The sequence below is a fragment of the Manis javanica genome, chromosome 3 (genome assembly GCF_040802235.1).
Source record: "Manis javanica isolate MJ-LG chromosome 3, MJ_LKY, whole genome shotgun sequence".
Classification (NCBI taxonomy): Eukaryota; Metazoa; Chordata; class Mammalia; order Pholidota; family Manidae; genus Manis; species Manis javanica.
In genome coordinates, this window is record NC_133158.1 from 185,480,779 (window position 1) to 185,496,811 (window position 16,033).

The following is a 16,033-nucleotide window of genomic DNA, read 5'->3' on the forward strand; positions in this document are numbered from 1 at the left end:
GTTAATTACACCAATCTGGAGACTGGATGAGAAACAATGTACAGGTTTCCTCCATATCTGAAAGTAGAGTATTCCTACAAAAACTTTCATAAGCTAAAATGGGGTAAATTGAAGAAGCAGTTACCATGAATTCAGATGGAATTTTTTTTAGTGTTCCTAGACCCTTTCAAAAAAGAAAAAAACTTTCTTAGGCTTTTCTTATAACTTAGGATACGTTTTGCTAACAGTTGCACAAAATAAATAGAGGTAAAGCACAAATGCTCATAGATACACTTCAAAGCTGTGGTGGTTGATGCTGAGATACTGAGTGTGGTTCTGGAGAAGGAGCTTTGTGGCGTCTCTCCTGATGCTCAGGGGTGGAAGCCTCTGTGACAGTTCACTGCAAAACATGCTGAATGCGATTTTCCTTTCTCGTCCTTTTTTGTAAAACCAAAAATCCTCTTTGGATTTCTTTGAGTTAGTGAAAACAAGTACTACAGTACAAGTCACTCATAAAAGCAAAGTGGTGTGACACAAATTTTCAAAATGCGGGGGATACCTGTAAATACAACCATAGACGATGTTGAATGTCTGGCTAGGCATGTGGACAGAATATGTGGCTAGCAATGAGATTTGACCAAAGATAATATTTAATGGTGAAGTAAAGAGTTGGATAAACTTACAAAAGGTCTGAGAAAGAGTTTTCATGAATTCTAAAGAAACAGGAGAGAAAGGGGTTATCACAGACACCAAGCAAAGTGACATTCCTTGAAAAAAAAGTTACTTTGATAGAGTGATGAGGACAGAGGCATGTTTCAAGTGGGCTAGGTTCAGAAAATCAATAGAATGGGATATACACCTCTTTCAGAAAGCAAAGGGGAGAAATTACCTTGAAACACTGTTGATTTGATCATGTTTAAAGCTGGAAGCAAATAGTTGAGAGTTTAAGACATAGTGAATAGCAGAGTTAATCAATTAGTAGTTTCTCAAGATTTCAGACATACAGATTGCATTAGACAGAGGAGAAAGCACTCTCCTATTTATTGTCACAATAGGGACAGAGATGAATTGATGAGACTAGTAAAGTGGAATATAGTTGAACTCGAAACATAGATTTTATTGTTTGGAAGAGGATTTAGAGTTTATGATAATAAATGTGTACCATTTTACAACTTCTCTGGTATATCCAAAAACATAGACCAGTGGAAAGAGTTACAGAACTTTTACTTTAAAACACTTAAAAGCAAGTCTCTAGGAAATGTCTTTTTAGATACTATTGGAAAAATGCATGTGTAACTCATTATAACTCATTTGCATAATTTCTGTTGTACCTCAGTTTAAGTGCCTACTATAGAAGACTTTCTTATCAACCTCTCAACAGTCTTGAGTTCTAACAGCTGTATTTCATTAAATGTTATTCATCACATGTATTCTAAGAGGAGTTCAAGATTTATAAATACATTGATAATTATATTCTGTATAGATGCTTTGTAGCCATAGTTTAATGGTTTCTCTCTTTTTTTTCATTTTATTTTGACCTCTTTTCAATTTTTCGTTCAACACACATATATTGGCCCCTGTAGTTCTACTTATTTAATGTTGGGTGAGGCTGTGTGCATGAAAAAACAAACAAACAATATTTGTTCTGATCAAGGGGATCATGATCTTTATTTGGAGATGCTACCTATTTATTGTGTATTCAGTGGGCAACTGCTAGCAAGTTTTGATTAGACCTATGGAGATTTGTACACACTATTGGGTATTTCTTGATAACTTTCTTCACTATAGAAGGCTTTTTCTGATTACTTTCACTGTTTATTTCCACAGGTGAAAAGCAGTAAGGATGTTTAAGTGCTGGTCAACTGTTTTAGTTCTTGGATTCGTTTTTCTGGAGTCTGAAGGAAGGCCACCCCTAGAAGCAGGATATGGCCTTACATCCCATCAACCTCCAATAAGATTGAGACACAAGGTACAGTCACTTTCTAAATCTGCTCATAGCACCTCGCAATTACAAACGAAACTATTAGTTGTCTGGTTTATTACTCACTTAGGAGCACCTATTTCAGAACATGCTCTCAGAATATAATTTCCATATAAAAATGTACATTTTAAAACCTGAAATGGTTGTTATTTTGTAAATTTACAGTTAGAATAATTAAATACTTCCTAACAAAGTATAGAGACAGATCATTTAAATATATATATATATCATTAAAATTTGCATGAAGTAATATTAATCTATTTATAGAAATAAATATCTTAAGACCTAATCAACCAGATATTTTCTGTTATTTCCAAATTAATTTTTAAGTTTCGAACCTCACGAACTAAAGCAAAGTGTTATATTCTTGAACTTCCCATAAACACAAAAGAACATCTGAACCATCTGTAAATACACAGGTTGGCAAAGGAGCAGCTTTTATAGAAATCTTTAGATGATACTTTAATTTCATCAAAAATCATAATTCTGGGTTGTATAATGTTAGGGAAATTCTTCACTTCTTTATGTTGAGCATTTTCAAGTATGAAGTAAATTGACATTTAAGAATACTATAAATTATATAAATTGCATACTTCAAATTAAGCTAGTGATTTTATTTTAGTAAGAAATCATGGTTCTGCAAATAACGTTCTAAAGCAACTTTTTATTCAATCAAATAAAAGTTTATAATGCATTTGATTTTCATATAAAGTAGATAAAAGGTAAAAACTAGCATGTTAGTTCTGGGAGAATATACATATTTTAAATTTCTTTTGCTATTTGTCTTTAAAAAACACCTTTGAAATGAACAAATACAAGTAGATTGATTTTTCTTCCTTACATTCAATACATGCTACTGGCATCTATAGTACATATATTTTTGCTGAAATTCTTTCATTATATTAGAATAGTGTATAAAATAGTTAATGTTTATTATGATTTTTATGTGTCAGACATTAGGCTAAGCTCTTAAATGTACTATTTTATTTAATCTTCAAAATAATCTGTGAAGAGGCATCTATTTTCATTTTATAAATGAGAAATCAAAACTCTTAGAAATGTTAAGGGATTTTTTTGAATGCATGCATTTATTAAATATATTAATCAGCTAGAAATAATATGAAGCATAGTTTTGATAGCCAGAACAAAGAAAATAAGTGAAATGTAAAAACATGATTCAGTGTCAAAAATCACTGTAGAAGTCAGTCACATATGAAAGTAAATAAGTTCTTAAACTTTCTAGACTGGATAAATGAAACTGGAGAATTGGCTTTGTTCCACTATCTTTCAATTATCACTTATGTTCCCAACCTCATAGACTAACAATCAGTTTTATCCCAGCCTAAAGCTTAGAAATAATAACTCCTTTATGAAAGCTCTCAAAAACATATTATTAATACAACATATTGGCTCATACTGTTACATAGCCAATGAATATTTATTCTGCACAGTTTGCCTGCCCTAAGTTGTGTGTCTTGAGGTCAGAAACTATGCCTTTCTAATCCTTTAATTTCCGATGTCATGGACACAGTAGATACTATTTAGCTGAATCAATGGCAGAAAAATGACAGGTAGAATGCCTCACTATGCTTTTTTGATTGTTCTCCTGCTAAATATAATACCACAGGTTTTATGTATTAGTGTACATTTAGAAACAAACTATTTTGAATTAAATTTGGCTGGTGAAGGTAAGTTACTTATTATGCATTGCTGTGAGATTTAATAAACTTTTTAAAAGAGAAACAACACAATAAGTCAAATGTTTTTTAGAAACACTATTACCCACCAAAAATGCACAAAGTCACTTTCAATGTTTTCCATTGTTTTAAGTCTTTAACTTTAAAAAATAAGATATAATATATGATTGTTGGTACTTAGAAGCAGAAAGGCAGAGAATGGCATGGTAATAACTAACTTCCAAATGAAGTTGAAACAGTGATGAAATTAAGCTCTAACAGGCATTTTGTGAGTGTGTGTGTTGAAGTGTGTATTTGGTAGGAGCGATGAAGCACTGTAAATTGTGCAAGTTCCTCAAAATCCCCACCAGATACTCCCTGCTCACTATCAACCCTCTACCCAACGACTACTTTTCTTTCCCCAAGACCTTGAAGACACATTTCGTTATAGCCTTATTTTTTGTTTGTATCAGTCATTACTTGGTTCCCAGGAATACCTGGACATCCTTTTTCCACTGATTCCTATTCTAGTTGGGATTATATGCTACTTTATTGGTGAGAATTTCCCAAACCATAATTGCAAACGGAACAACCATATACATTTCCTATCTCTCCTTTTTTATTTTCATCCACAGAACTCATCACCATTTGTCAAGATATATGTTGCACTTACTTATTAGTTTGTTGGGTGCTTCCATCCATTATGATGTGAACCACCACCTGTTTTGCTGTACCACAGCACCTACAACAGCTTGTGGCAAATTGTAAACTCTCAACAAATACATGTGGAATGAATGATTCCATTTGTTCCATCAGCTTACTAGAAGGAAATGGAAACAAGATGATATACATTTAGCATAAATAAAAAATATATTTTGATATGTATCATAATTATCATAATATATTTTAATATAGTCATAATATACTAGCAATTAATATGTAATATAACTCTAGTATATATGTATATATTTTAATATATGCTAATTTTAATATATACTAAATATAATAAAGATTGATGTAAAATAAACATTGCATATTTATATTGGTGAAGTATTTTTGTATACATTAAATGTTGTAATTATATTCGGTAATAATCCTGGGATGCAGGGAATATTTTTCTAGTTTATCCAATGATATTATTAAAACCCAGAGAGGTAAAGTCACTTTCCCAAGAACAAGAATCAATGAGATGAGTAAGAGGCATATAAAAGCAAAGTAGGCCAGAGATGGGGAGAAAGGCCCAGAAAGAAATAAAGGTAATGATGGTAGTAAAGCAATGTTGCAGTGGCTTCAAGGGAAACACCTGATGTTCTCTGCCTGCCCCTCCTGCCCCTCCATAACACAGGCAGGTGTTCCCATATCAGTCTTGGCCCAACCAAAGCATGTCTCCTGAAGGTCGCTGTCATCCTCATTTAGGTCAGCCTCCTACCATCAAAGACTCACTAGGAGGCAGTAGTCACCACTCTGTCTGCTGGTCTATAGCTGAAAGCTCGGTGTTGAGCATTATGCAGTAACTATTGATTGCCATGTGCATTTGTGAGAAAGTTCCCTGAAGTCTCCCAGATTTGTAACTGACTCCAGAATGGTGACTACTCAGAGCAGCCCATAGAGAACTTAACAGTGTCACTGGGTATTGACTGTATACAGTACTCTGTGAGTCTGATCCTATAAGTTAACTCATGTTATTATTTGAATATTCCCATCTGGTAAGTGGTTTCATTGTTATTTTATAGCAAGGAAACTAGGGGTTAACAAATGTTTAATAATTGCTTATTATCAACTACCTACAGAGTTAGGAAGCAGGATTTAGGGTTTAATAACTCAGAGTCAGTGGAGGTTACCCATTGGTCTATGTGCCATATTTTCCTATTCCCCTCCCTTTCTGACTGGTAGTAAGGTAGGATGCTGCATCTTGGTCCCGTGTGAGTGCGTAGGACAGTGGGTCTAATTCTGGCTGAGCTGTGAGAAGGGCCATGGGATGACTGTGGGCTGACCATTCGATCACAGTGGTGAAATCTTCCTGAACTCGTTTCCACTAGCGAGGCAGACAGCATCTGTTCAGGGAAATGACTGTTTAATCATCCCAAGTGTCTAAATAAGCAGGATGAGTAAAGCACCTGGGCAATTAGTGATTGTCTTGAAGTGTGAAATGAGAGAAAAAAACTTTTCTTTAAACCAGTGAGTTTGGGAGTTGTTTGTTCTCTCAGCAAAAACATAGTCTGTCCTCACCTCTGAAGACAGAACTGGAACTTAGAGTGTACTTCCTGGCCAGAAGTCCTGCACTCCTTTTTCTGTACTGTCTTGGCCTCCTGTTTCATTTCTACTCTGGCCTGTCTCAGTCTTTTCTCCATTATTTCTCTATTTCCATACTTCCTGCTGAGTCATAATTCCCATCACAATTGAACCTCCTGTTGTATGTATAACCTTGTAACGTGTTGTCCTAATACTTTAACATATTTCTGTATACGGTAAGTATAGACTGCAAGTGTATTTATTTATTAGGTTAGTAGCATATCTTACACCCTGTTCCTGCCTACATCAGCGATCACACTGCTGCATTGTTTGCTGATGGTCAAAGTCAGGCTTGAGGGAAGATCTTATGAGGACCCTGGGGTGTTCCTTGAGTGTACCGAGTGGGAGCACGTCAAGGCCTTAAACTGCTTACATCTTTGTGTGATCAGGCAATGCTATATCCATCCAGGTTTATAGTGCAGAGCTCCTCCTACAAACCAAAATTGCCTTATGCTTCCTTTACTTCCTGAATCAAAATGTTTGTCTATGAGAGTAGTTACTGAGCAAATGGGGCAGAGTTTGCGTAATTTCATTAAGTCCAGAGAGTCCATAATTCAAAAAAGTCATTTGCGGGCTGTGATTTTTTTTAACTTTTAAAAGGATGGTAGATGTGGATTGGTGAAGAGTGGCAGGAGAAATCTCTAGGGAAGAAGAAAACATTAAACAACACATCAAAACGGTGACTGCTTAGAGGCTGGAAACCTTCAAGCAAACCCAGAAGCATTATTTCCCGGCTGAGGAATAATTGTTCCCTTCCATCTGAAATATCTGACAGCTTGCAGCATGTTCAAGGGAAGGCCCTTTAAAATGTTAACGTATTTTTCAGAAGTCAGTAAGCAATTTGGACCACCATGTAGGAGCAAAAACGGTAGCAATGAGAGGAGTGAAGCAGTAACAGTCAAATAATTAATTAGTTAAATGTTAAGAGATATATTAATTACTACATATTGATATATTTATTCCCTATATGGCTCAATGGGTGAATATTATTAATAAAACTTGGATTTTTTCTAATAAAATAAAGTATGTTTGAAAAATAACATTTTTGAATTTTTTTCTGAGAAATCAAACTCTGGTTTCCTGAGCTAATTCCTGGAGCTCAGTTTCCACAGGGCAATGAAAAGAAAGCCAGATTACCACAGCATACACCACAGTGTACACTACCTGAGACCTGTCAGTAGAAGGACGTCAGATCTATTTTATGGGTCAAAAGCCTGCCTGTTCTTTGTACCAGAGGAAGACATTTTCTTTATTATAAGAGACATTAAGTATTCTTGCCCTTTGCTATGGATGAAGATAGAATCTTTGTACTCTAATTCTTTAAACACACTTGCCCTTTGCTCCAGAGGGAAAATCATCTCTATGTTCCAAGACATCTTTGAACAGAGTCTAGAGCCAATGGCAGTCCATGTCTCTGCCCACCAGATGTGCAGAAACGTGAGGGATTCATGGAGCACTGAGAACACACGTTGAGAGCACCACCTTTCATGGCAGATCAGAGTTGCCATCAAGTATATTTGTTCAAGCCCCAAATTAATGTTATGTGTGTTTCAAAGATGATTTGAAAACCAAATACATGGTTATAGCTTCATCCTACCTTTTTTACCTGCTTAATTTTCTCCTTTCTAGAACTCTAAGGGAAAAGACGTTTTGTTGATCTTGCATGTGTTGCTTTAATGCTAATGCCTTCAAACCAGTGTATATTTGCATGTGGTGGATTGAATTGCTTTGCTTAACAAAAATAAGTCAGTAAAGGGATATATCTGACTTCTAAAATACTCAAGATTAGGTTCTACTGCAGAAAATTGTCATTTGATCCCTTTGAGAATAAATTCTTAAAGCATTACTATTTTACTGATGTGTAGGGTGATTTGCAAAAATAGATGCTCTTTTACACCTCTAAGACCCTGCATTAAAATATTTTTAAAGTTTTAAAATTAGCTATAACTTGAAAAAAAAGAGCTGCTTTCCATTGTAGATTAGACATTTTGAAATATTAAAAATGTGATTCAGTAGCATTCTGTTTACATCTATTCAAGAAAATATTATGAAGTAATCAAATGAAGTCAAATGTATGTAGTACATTACAGCCAAGCTGATCAGGATTACAGAAAATTCCACGTATTCACCAGCCTTGGGCACTTATAATGTTTTCTGTGACCCCAGTATGGATTTTCAAGTGACCTGAGTCACAATACTTTCTTACCCAACTCAACAATTTAGAAAAATATCTCAGAGCTTGAAAACAAACCAGCAAACACACACACACACAAAAAAACAAAACAAAACAAAAAAAACCCCACAAAGCTTTACCCTTGTTTTTCTGAAGTCATTGATCCTTTTACTGTTACAGAAGACCCAGAATATTAAGACCTACCAGCAGTTAAATAAATTTGTTATTACTGTTCATTTTCTTTTGCTGACTCCTAAAGCCACCTTATCTTCTGATCTAGTTGTCTTTTCTCACCATTTTTGTGGAAAGGATAGTACTAGATAATATCAGTCTTCTAAAGAAAAACAAATTATTAACACATCCGAATCTACCACTAATCAAGCACATTATGCTATTTCCTATTCAAAAAATAAAATATAAATGTGTTTATTTTTAAGAAGGTTCAATGCGATACTCTAAACATGTACATGTAGGAAAAAAGGTTATGAGTTAAGAACAGGTGAATTAAATAGAAATATATTTATTTATTTAATTATTAATATTTATATATTGCAAGCTAGCATTTGCATTCACTACTTAATGTGTAAATTAATTATAAGGTGTTTTGAGCATCTTTCATTATTAAAATTCTTTCATGAATTCAATTAGCAAAGCTCTATATTATAAATGAAAGGAAATATTCTGATTTATGAGCTTGACTTTTAGCATGTTTAAGAGATTAAAACCCCCGTGATACATAAACCACAACTGAAGAGTAGTATTATTTTTCACTAACAGTACTCACTGCTTAATTCTGCATCAGTTCCCCTGTATATGAGCTGAGAGGTTGGTTTTTAGAGCTTTAAGATACTGCAAAATGTCCAACCCATTTAAATAACTGAAGGCCTGAGAGGCAAAGTTCTTTGTTGAAAGTCACACAGCTATATGCTTCTCAGCTAAGGTTAGAACCTGGATTTGCTGTCTCCCAGAGCAGTTGTGTTTTTCCTTTAACACTCTGATCTTCTAAACTAAAACACTTTTTCCAGTCCAGTATTTATCAAAAAAAGTACACTCAGCAGGTATTTATTAAGTACTCACTAAGTACACATGTTCTTTTGCCTTTGTTTGTTGGTGGGATGACTAAGAATATTTCCTGGACTAGGCACTAGAGAAACCCTGCGAGGTTAAGACGTTGAACTAGTGACTGTAAGCTCATCAGCTGTATGGGCTAAACAAACAGCCCGTTCAAAGATCATTATACTATCAATTGGTAGGAATAGCCAACAAAAAAATGTCCGTGTTAAACATTCTGTCAGAAGTTTGTTCACATATGCTATCAGAAATACTGGCATGTGGTTTTGTTTTCTCCTGAGATGGGGGCCTCTTTTCTCTTTCTCAATATTTTAAATAGACTATATTTTTTAGGGCAGTTCACAGCAAAATTAAGATGAGAGTCCAGAGAGTGACCTTACACATCCTGGCACCGCACCTGTGCACCCTCCCCAACTATCTGCCTCCTGCCCCAGAGCAGCACATTGGTTAACAGTCCATGAACCTACATGACATTATCACCTAAAGTTCATAGCTTACCTTAGGGCTCAATCTCAGGGTTTCCACACTTTATGGATTTTGACAAATACATAAAAGCCTATATCCACCATTGTAGTGTCATACAGAATAGTTTCATAGCTCTAAAAATCCTCTGTGCTAAAATGCCTATTCATGTCTCCCTCTCCCATGACCCTCCTGCCGTCACTGATCTTTTTACTTATTCCATAGTTTGCCTCTTCCAAAACATTGGAATCATACAGTATGTTGCCATTACATATTGGTTTCTTTCACTTAGTAACATGCATTTAAGGTTTTGCTATATCTTTTCATGGTTTGATAGCTCATTTCTTTTTAGTAGTAAATAATATTCCATTGTCCAGTTATACTACACTTAATTTATCCCCTCACTTACTGAAGGACATATTGGTTGCTTGATTTTTGACAATTATAAATTAAGTTGTTATAAACATCTGTGTGGAGGTTTTTGTGTGGACATCAGTTTGAACTCATTTGGGTAATGCCAAAGAGGGGGATTACTGAATCATGCAGTCAGAGATTTTTAGTGTTGTAAGAAAGTGTCACACTGTCTTCCAAAGTGGCTGTACCATTTTGCATTCCTACCAGAAATGAAGAGTTCCTGTTGCTCTACATTTTTGTCAGCATTTGGTACTGTCAAGTTTTTAGATTTTGGTCATTCTAACAGACGTATAGTGTCTCATTGTGATTTTAATTTGAAATTCACGAAAGACATATTATGATTAACATATTTTCTTTGTAAATATTTACTTGCCATCTGTACATTTGTATTTGGTTTAGGTGATGCTCAGATCAGTTGTCCATTTCATAATCGGGTTGTTATATTTCTTATTGTTGAGTTTTATGAGTTCATCATATATTTTGAATAATAGTCATTTATCATGTGTCTTTTGCAAATATTTTCTTCCCAACTGTGGCTTGTCTTCTCATGCTCTTGACACTGTCTTTTGCAGAGCAGGAGTTTTCAATTTAATGAAGTTCAGCTTATTAATGATTTCCTTCATGTCCTTTGACATTGTATATTAAAAGTTAGTGACATCCAAGGTCATCTAGGTTTTCTCCTATGTTATCTTTCAGGAATTTTATAGTGTTGCATTCTACAATTAGGTCTGTGTTTTATTCTGAGTTATTTTTTGGGATGAGTTTAAGGTCTGTGTCTGGATTAACTTTTTTACATGTGTATCTCTAGTTGTTTCCACACCATTTGTTGAAAAGGACATTTTCTCTTCATCAAAGATCACTTGGCTATACTTACGTGGGTCTGCTCTGAGCTCTACTCTGCTCCATTTGTCTACTTGTCTAGTCTTTCACCATTAACACACTGTCTTGATCACTGTAGCTTTTTAGTAAGTCCGAAGTGGGATAGCGCCAATCGTCTGACCTTGCTCTCCTTCAACATTGTGTTGGTTATTCTGGGTCTTTTGGCCTCTCAATAAACTTCAGAATAACTTTGCTGATATTCACAAAATAATTTACTGAAAGTTTGATTCAGATTAAATTTAATCTGTAGATCAAATTGGGAAGAACTTGATGCTTTAACAATATTGAGACTTTTTATCCATGTACATGGGCTATAGGCTATATTGCCATTTATTTAATTCATCTTTGATTTTTTATTTATAGAGTTTTGTACTTTTATTCATATAGTATTTTCTTCATATTTCTTAAAATATTGTACTTATTTTGTTAGATTTATAGCTGAGTATTTCATTTTGGGGGATCCTAATATAAATGGTATTGTGTTTTTAATTTCAAATTCTACTTGTCCATTGCTGATATAAAATAAAATGGTATAAAGTGCTGATATAAAATCACTATTTTTAGTTACAGATACTGGTCTGTAATATTCTTTCATGGAATGTCTTTGTCTGACATTAGTGTTAGAATAATGATGGTCTCATAGAATGAATTAGGAAGTATCCCTCCTGCTTCTGTATTCTAGAAGAGATTGCAGAGAATTGGCATAATTATTTTTTCCCTCAGATGTTTGGTAGAATTTACCAGTGAACCTATCTAGTCATGGTACTTTCACCTATTTCCTTGTCTCTTTTGTTGAGTTTCAGCAGATTCTTTCAAAGAACTAGTCCATTACATCTAAATTATCAAATTTGTGTGTCAAGTAGCTCATAGTATTTCTTTATTATCCCTTGATATCCATGAGGTCTCTCAATCATTTAAAAAATTTATTTATGATTATTGTTTTAATGACCTCAGTTATTGCAAAATTACTATGGTTTATAATAACTAAATGAAGTAAGTCATTGGAAAGCTCAAATAATATAATATTTTTAAAGAATGTATTTCTATAATCTATGAAAAATATAGTTCACAGGCTATTTTTCCAATTAAATTAAAAAAGTTGCCAGGAAGATCCCTCAAAAAAAGTGTATGACAATGCTAAAACATATAAATAAACAAAAGCACAGCAATATGTTTTAAAATACATGCTTTAGTGTAATATAAATATTCCTCTTAATTGTGTGAAGGTTTAGGAAATCCTTGAAGATTTATATATCCTTGAAGAATAATATATCTGTTATACTTTATTTTTATTCCTAAATTTTAGAATGAAATTGTAAGCATACACCCGTATAACCAAGATCTATATAAATATTTTACTATCCTTGGTTTTCACATATGTATTTTGTGTTTGTATCTCCATCCTTCTTTTAATTTATTAATCAATTTAATTTTTATTCATTTCAAATTATATTACATTAATCTCTTTTTCTTAAATACTTTGGTATATATGGTCTATATCATTAACTAGAGTTCAAACACTAAGTTTTTTTTTTTTTTGAGATGCATTTTTACATGCAGTGGAAAGCCCAGATTTAATCTTCATTCTTTGAGTTTTGACAAATATGTACACTTCTGCAACAGACATCAAAATATAGTTATATCAAGATATAGAATGTCATCATCCCCTAAGAAAGTTTCCTCATGTCTCTTCACTGTCAATTTCTGCCCCCATTCCCTCAGAGGCCACCAATATTCTGCTCTTTTTCACCATGCTATAGTTTTTTCTTTTCTAAAATTTCATGTAAATGAGATCATATCTTATGTGCAGATTTATGTAATACTTTTGTTATTCATAATAATGTTCTGAGATTTGTCTGTTATTGTGCCTCTCAGTACTGCATTCCCTTTTACTGCTGAGTGGTTTTCCACCACATGAATATATCACAATGTTTTGTTCTTTTTTAATCCATTTCCTGGTGATGAAAATCTAGCTGGAACTCTTAACAATAAAGCTTCTATGAACATTATAAATCTCTTGTGATTATATATTTGAATTCTCCTTGGGTCAATAATTAACAATGGATTCCTGGTTTCTAGGGTAGGTATTTTTCCTTAATATGAAATTGCCCATAATAAGAAACTTTAGAAAAATTAGGTGTACAGTTTTATACTCCCAAAATAAATGTATGAAATTTCCAGTTATTTTTTTATTTTTGGTACATTTGCTATTCTCTGTTTTAATTTTATCCATTCTGAAGAGTGGTATCCATTGTAGTTTTAATTTGAATTTTCTTGATGACTAGTGACATGGAACATCTTCTCATATGTGTACTGGCCATGCATAATTTTATTTTGTGAAGTGTCTGTTCACATTTTTTACCCAGTGTTGAAGTATTGTTTTCCTTTTATTGTTCAGTTGTTGAGGTGTTTTATATTTCCTCAGTACTTCAAAGTATGCAGAAGTGTTTCATGGAAATATTTATGTAATTGAAATATTTCAAACTAGTTAAAGCTACTGTTACCATCTTTAGTGTGATTTCATAGAAACAATACAAAGGTCATGAAAATAGTCTAAAAAAGGACAGAAATTTTAAATGCTTAATTAAACAATAATTAAAAGCTATAACTGTTAACACAAATAAAATATTACTAAAATAATGCTATATTTTATTACAATGCACCTGAAGATATATGTATATATATTTATGTTTATGTAAATTATATATATATGCCTATTTAAAATTATATATAGTGATATAATATATCATTATGGGTAATATTCTATATATTATATAAAATTCTGAAATATTTATTTCACTGATGCTTCATTGTTTAAAAGTTTAGGAATTCATCTATTGCAGTTAGTTTATGAGCCACTAAAGTTAATTATTCACACCCAATTAAAGATCTAAAATAGTATTTCCCTAACATATCATCTCTATAATTCATTTCTCTGAGAAGATTAATAATATGCAAACCAGAAATGACAGAAATAACATTGAAAAGAACCTGAAACTCCAATTACTAAAAAAAAGAATGAAATATTGTAATGAGAACATTTCTCTTGCTTTATAACATTATATTAGAGTTTTAACAAGTCTTAAAAATGAACTACTATTTCATCTTTGAAGAATAAGAAATTATATGGTATTCAAGCCTACTGATTCTATATTGTTGTCAGTACCATAAGCATATGGCAAATGTTAATATATCATCAATACCATGGCACTCATTGTATCCGTTCCATTTCATCAGTTGAAAAGTTTTGACTTTTTGTATTTATCCTTTAAGTTTATTTTGGATTTATGGATATTTAATAGACATGTGAATAAATATTGTAATTCATACCTAGATTGGCCATATTTAAGCAATATTGCACAGATAAAATAAGACTGCATTGCTTGTCTACAGCGCTATTCCTTTCTTTTGGGTGGAGAACATGCCTTAATCAAGTATTTGAGATACTGAGCGAAAGAGTATGAGGGCATCTGATAGTGACTGCACTGAATTGCTAGCTTCTATTCCCTTTTGTGCTTAGCTGTAAGGCTGCATGTATGTGCCCAACGCTAAAACATGGGAATGGACGGCAAGCAGAAGGTTGATCAGAAAGCCCCCTTGATTCTACTCCTGCTTTACCTACAGCATTTCTGATTTATTTTTTATATATCTTGATTTATAAAAGTTTTGTTGGAATAAAATATTCCTGTTTCTTAATAAAAATTAAAATATTAAAATGGGTGGTATTAATTACCTAATGATTATGTGAACTATGATTTCAAATGCTTTAGCTAGTTCCAAAAATCCAGTATTTCCCTAAAGGAAAATTGAAGACTAGCTACAATTGAATATATAGAGAGATTATTTTTAATTGAGGACAATTTTAAAGCTTTTCTTCCAGCAGATAAAAATTAAATTTTTGGAAGCATAATTGCATTTATTTATAAACCTATTTCCAAAATTTCATTGTAAATGAAAGTTGATGTGTATTTTATATGTCTTCAGGTCTAAGATCTTCATTTTGCTAATAAAAAATGTAGGTCTTAATTGTTATCTGCCCAAATTGGCTAAAATAAAGTAGTGGGAATAAATTTGGGGAATAAAACTCTGATCTCCTAACAAAGAATAGATAGGGACTCTGCACATTAAGGATATCTTTTCTGGCATGTTTGTTTAAAACACTCTGTTATAGTAATTACACACATGAAGCACACATGAGTGTATTATATGTACAAATATTTACATCACAAGCATATTTGTAGCAACTAAGATCTTCAGCTTCTAAAACTGTCTCTTCAAAAGTTGATATTCCAAATAACTATGTTTAAAAAAAAATCAATACGTTTAAATTCTCCATGTGGAATCTCAACAATTATTTCAGTCCATCATTATAATAAAAAAATTCCTTTAAAACATATATAGAGTTGTTTTTTGTGCTATAGCTCAAAGACTCTTGTGTCCAGTGTCCCTCTTTTTGGAAAACTGTCCTTCAAGACCATATGGTTTTTCTTTTTGACTGGTGTAATAAAGTCTCTTCTTCACCTCCCGGAAGTCTGTATTCATTGCCCCTGAGAACACTATTTCTGGGAAATGTTCTGCTAAAAATGGATTCTAATGACCAAGCCATTCAGTGGAAATTGCATAGTATGCTTCTGTGGAAACCTACAATGCACAAGAGCATATTAAAGACTGAGAAATATTCTAAACTTTGCTTAACCTAGAATTTCCCAACTGAATGGACTATACAAATTTTTAAACACCTTTTAATATTGTGGGAAAAACAATTTGGGAAACTGTTCTAGTGGCTTTGGAATTAATTGCTACTATACACATTTGGTTTCTCTTGAAACTAACAGTTTAAAAGATCTGCCTTAAAATAATTTTATAGTTACAAATAATGAAGTATTATAAATCCATTTTTGCTCTTTCTTATCTGTCTCTATTTTAAGGTACATTTTTCCATAAAGAGTATGTTGGTACTATATTTTAGGAATTCTGATAAAGGATTTAAATCACATACTGGTTGTGTATTAAACATAATTCTTCAAAATATTTCTATCAATAAATAGGCTGCATTACTAAAGAAATATATTGAAATGAAATACATCAATTTTTAAAATTTTAATT

The 16,033-nt window shown here is 32.8% G+C and overlaps 1 protein-coding gene across 4 annotated transcripts in view; it reads left to right on the forward strand.

The window, feature by feature from the left end:
* The window catches only part of FSTL5 (follistatin like 5), an 813,978-nt gene that overhangs the window by 44,506 nt on the left and 753,439 nt on the right, over window positions 1–16,033 (forward strand). For all 4 annotated transcript variants that reach the window (XM_073232529.1, XM_073232528.1, XM_073232527.1 and 1 more), the window contains exon 2: window positions 1,807–1,948. In XM_073232529.1, coding sequence (XP_073088630.1) covers window positions 1,823–1,948 — 126 coding nt within the window. In that variant the 5' untranslated portion in view covers window positions 1,807–1,822. The remainder of the gene's footprint in view (window positions 1–1,806; window positions 1,949–16,033) is intronic.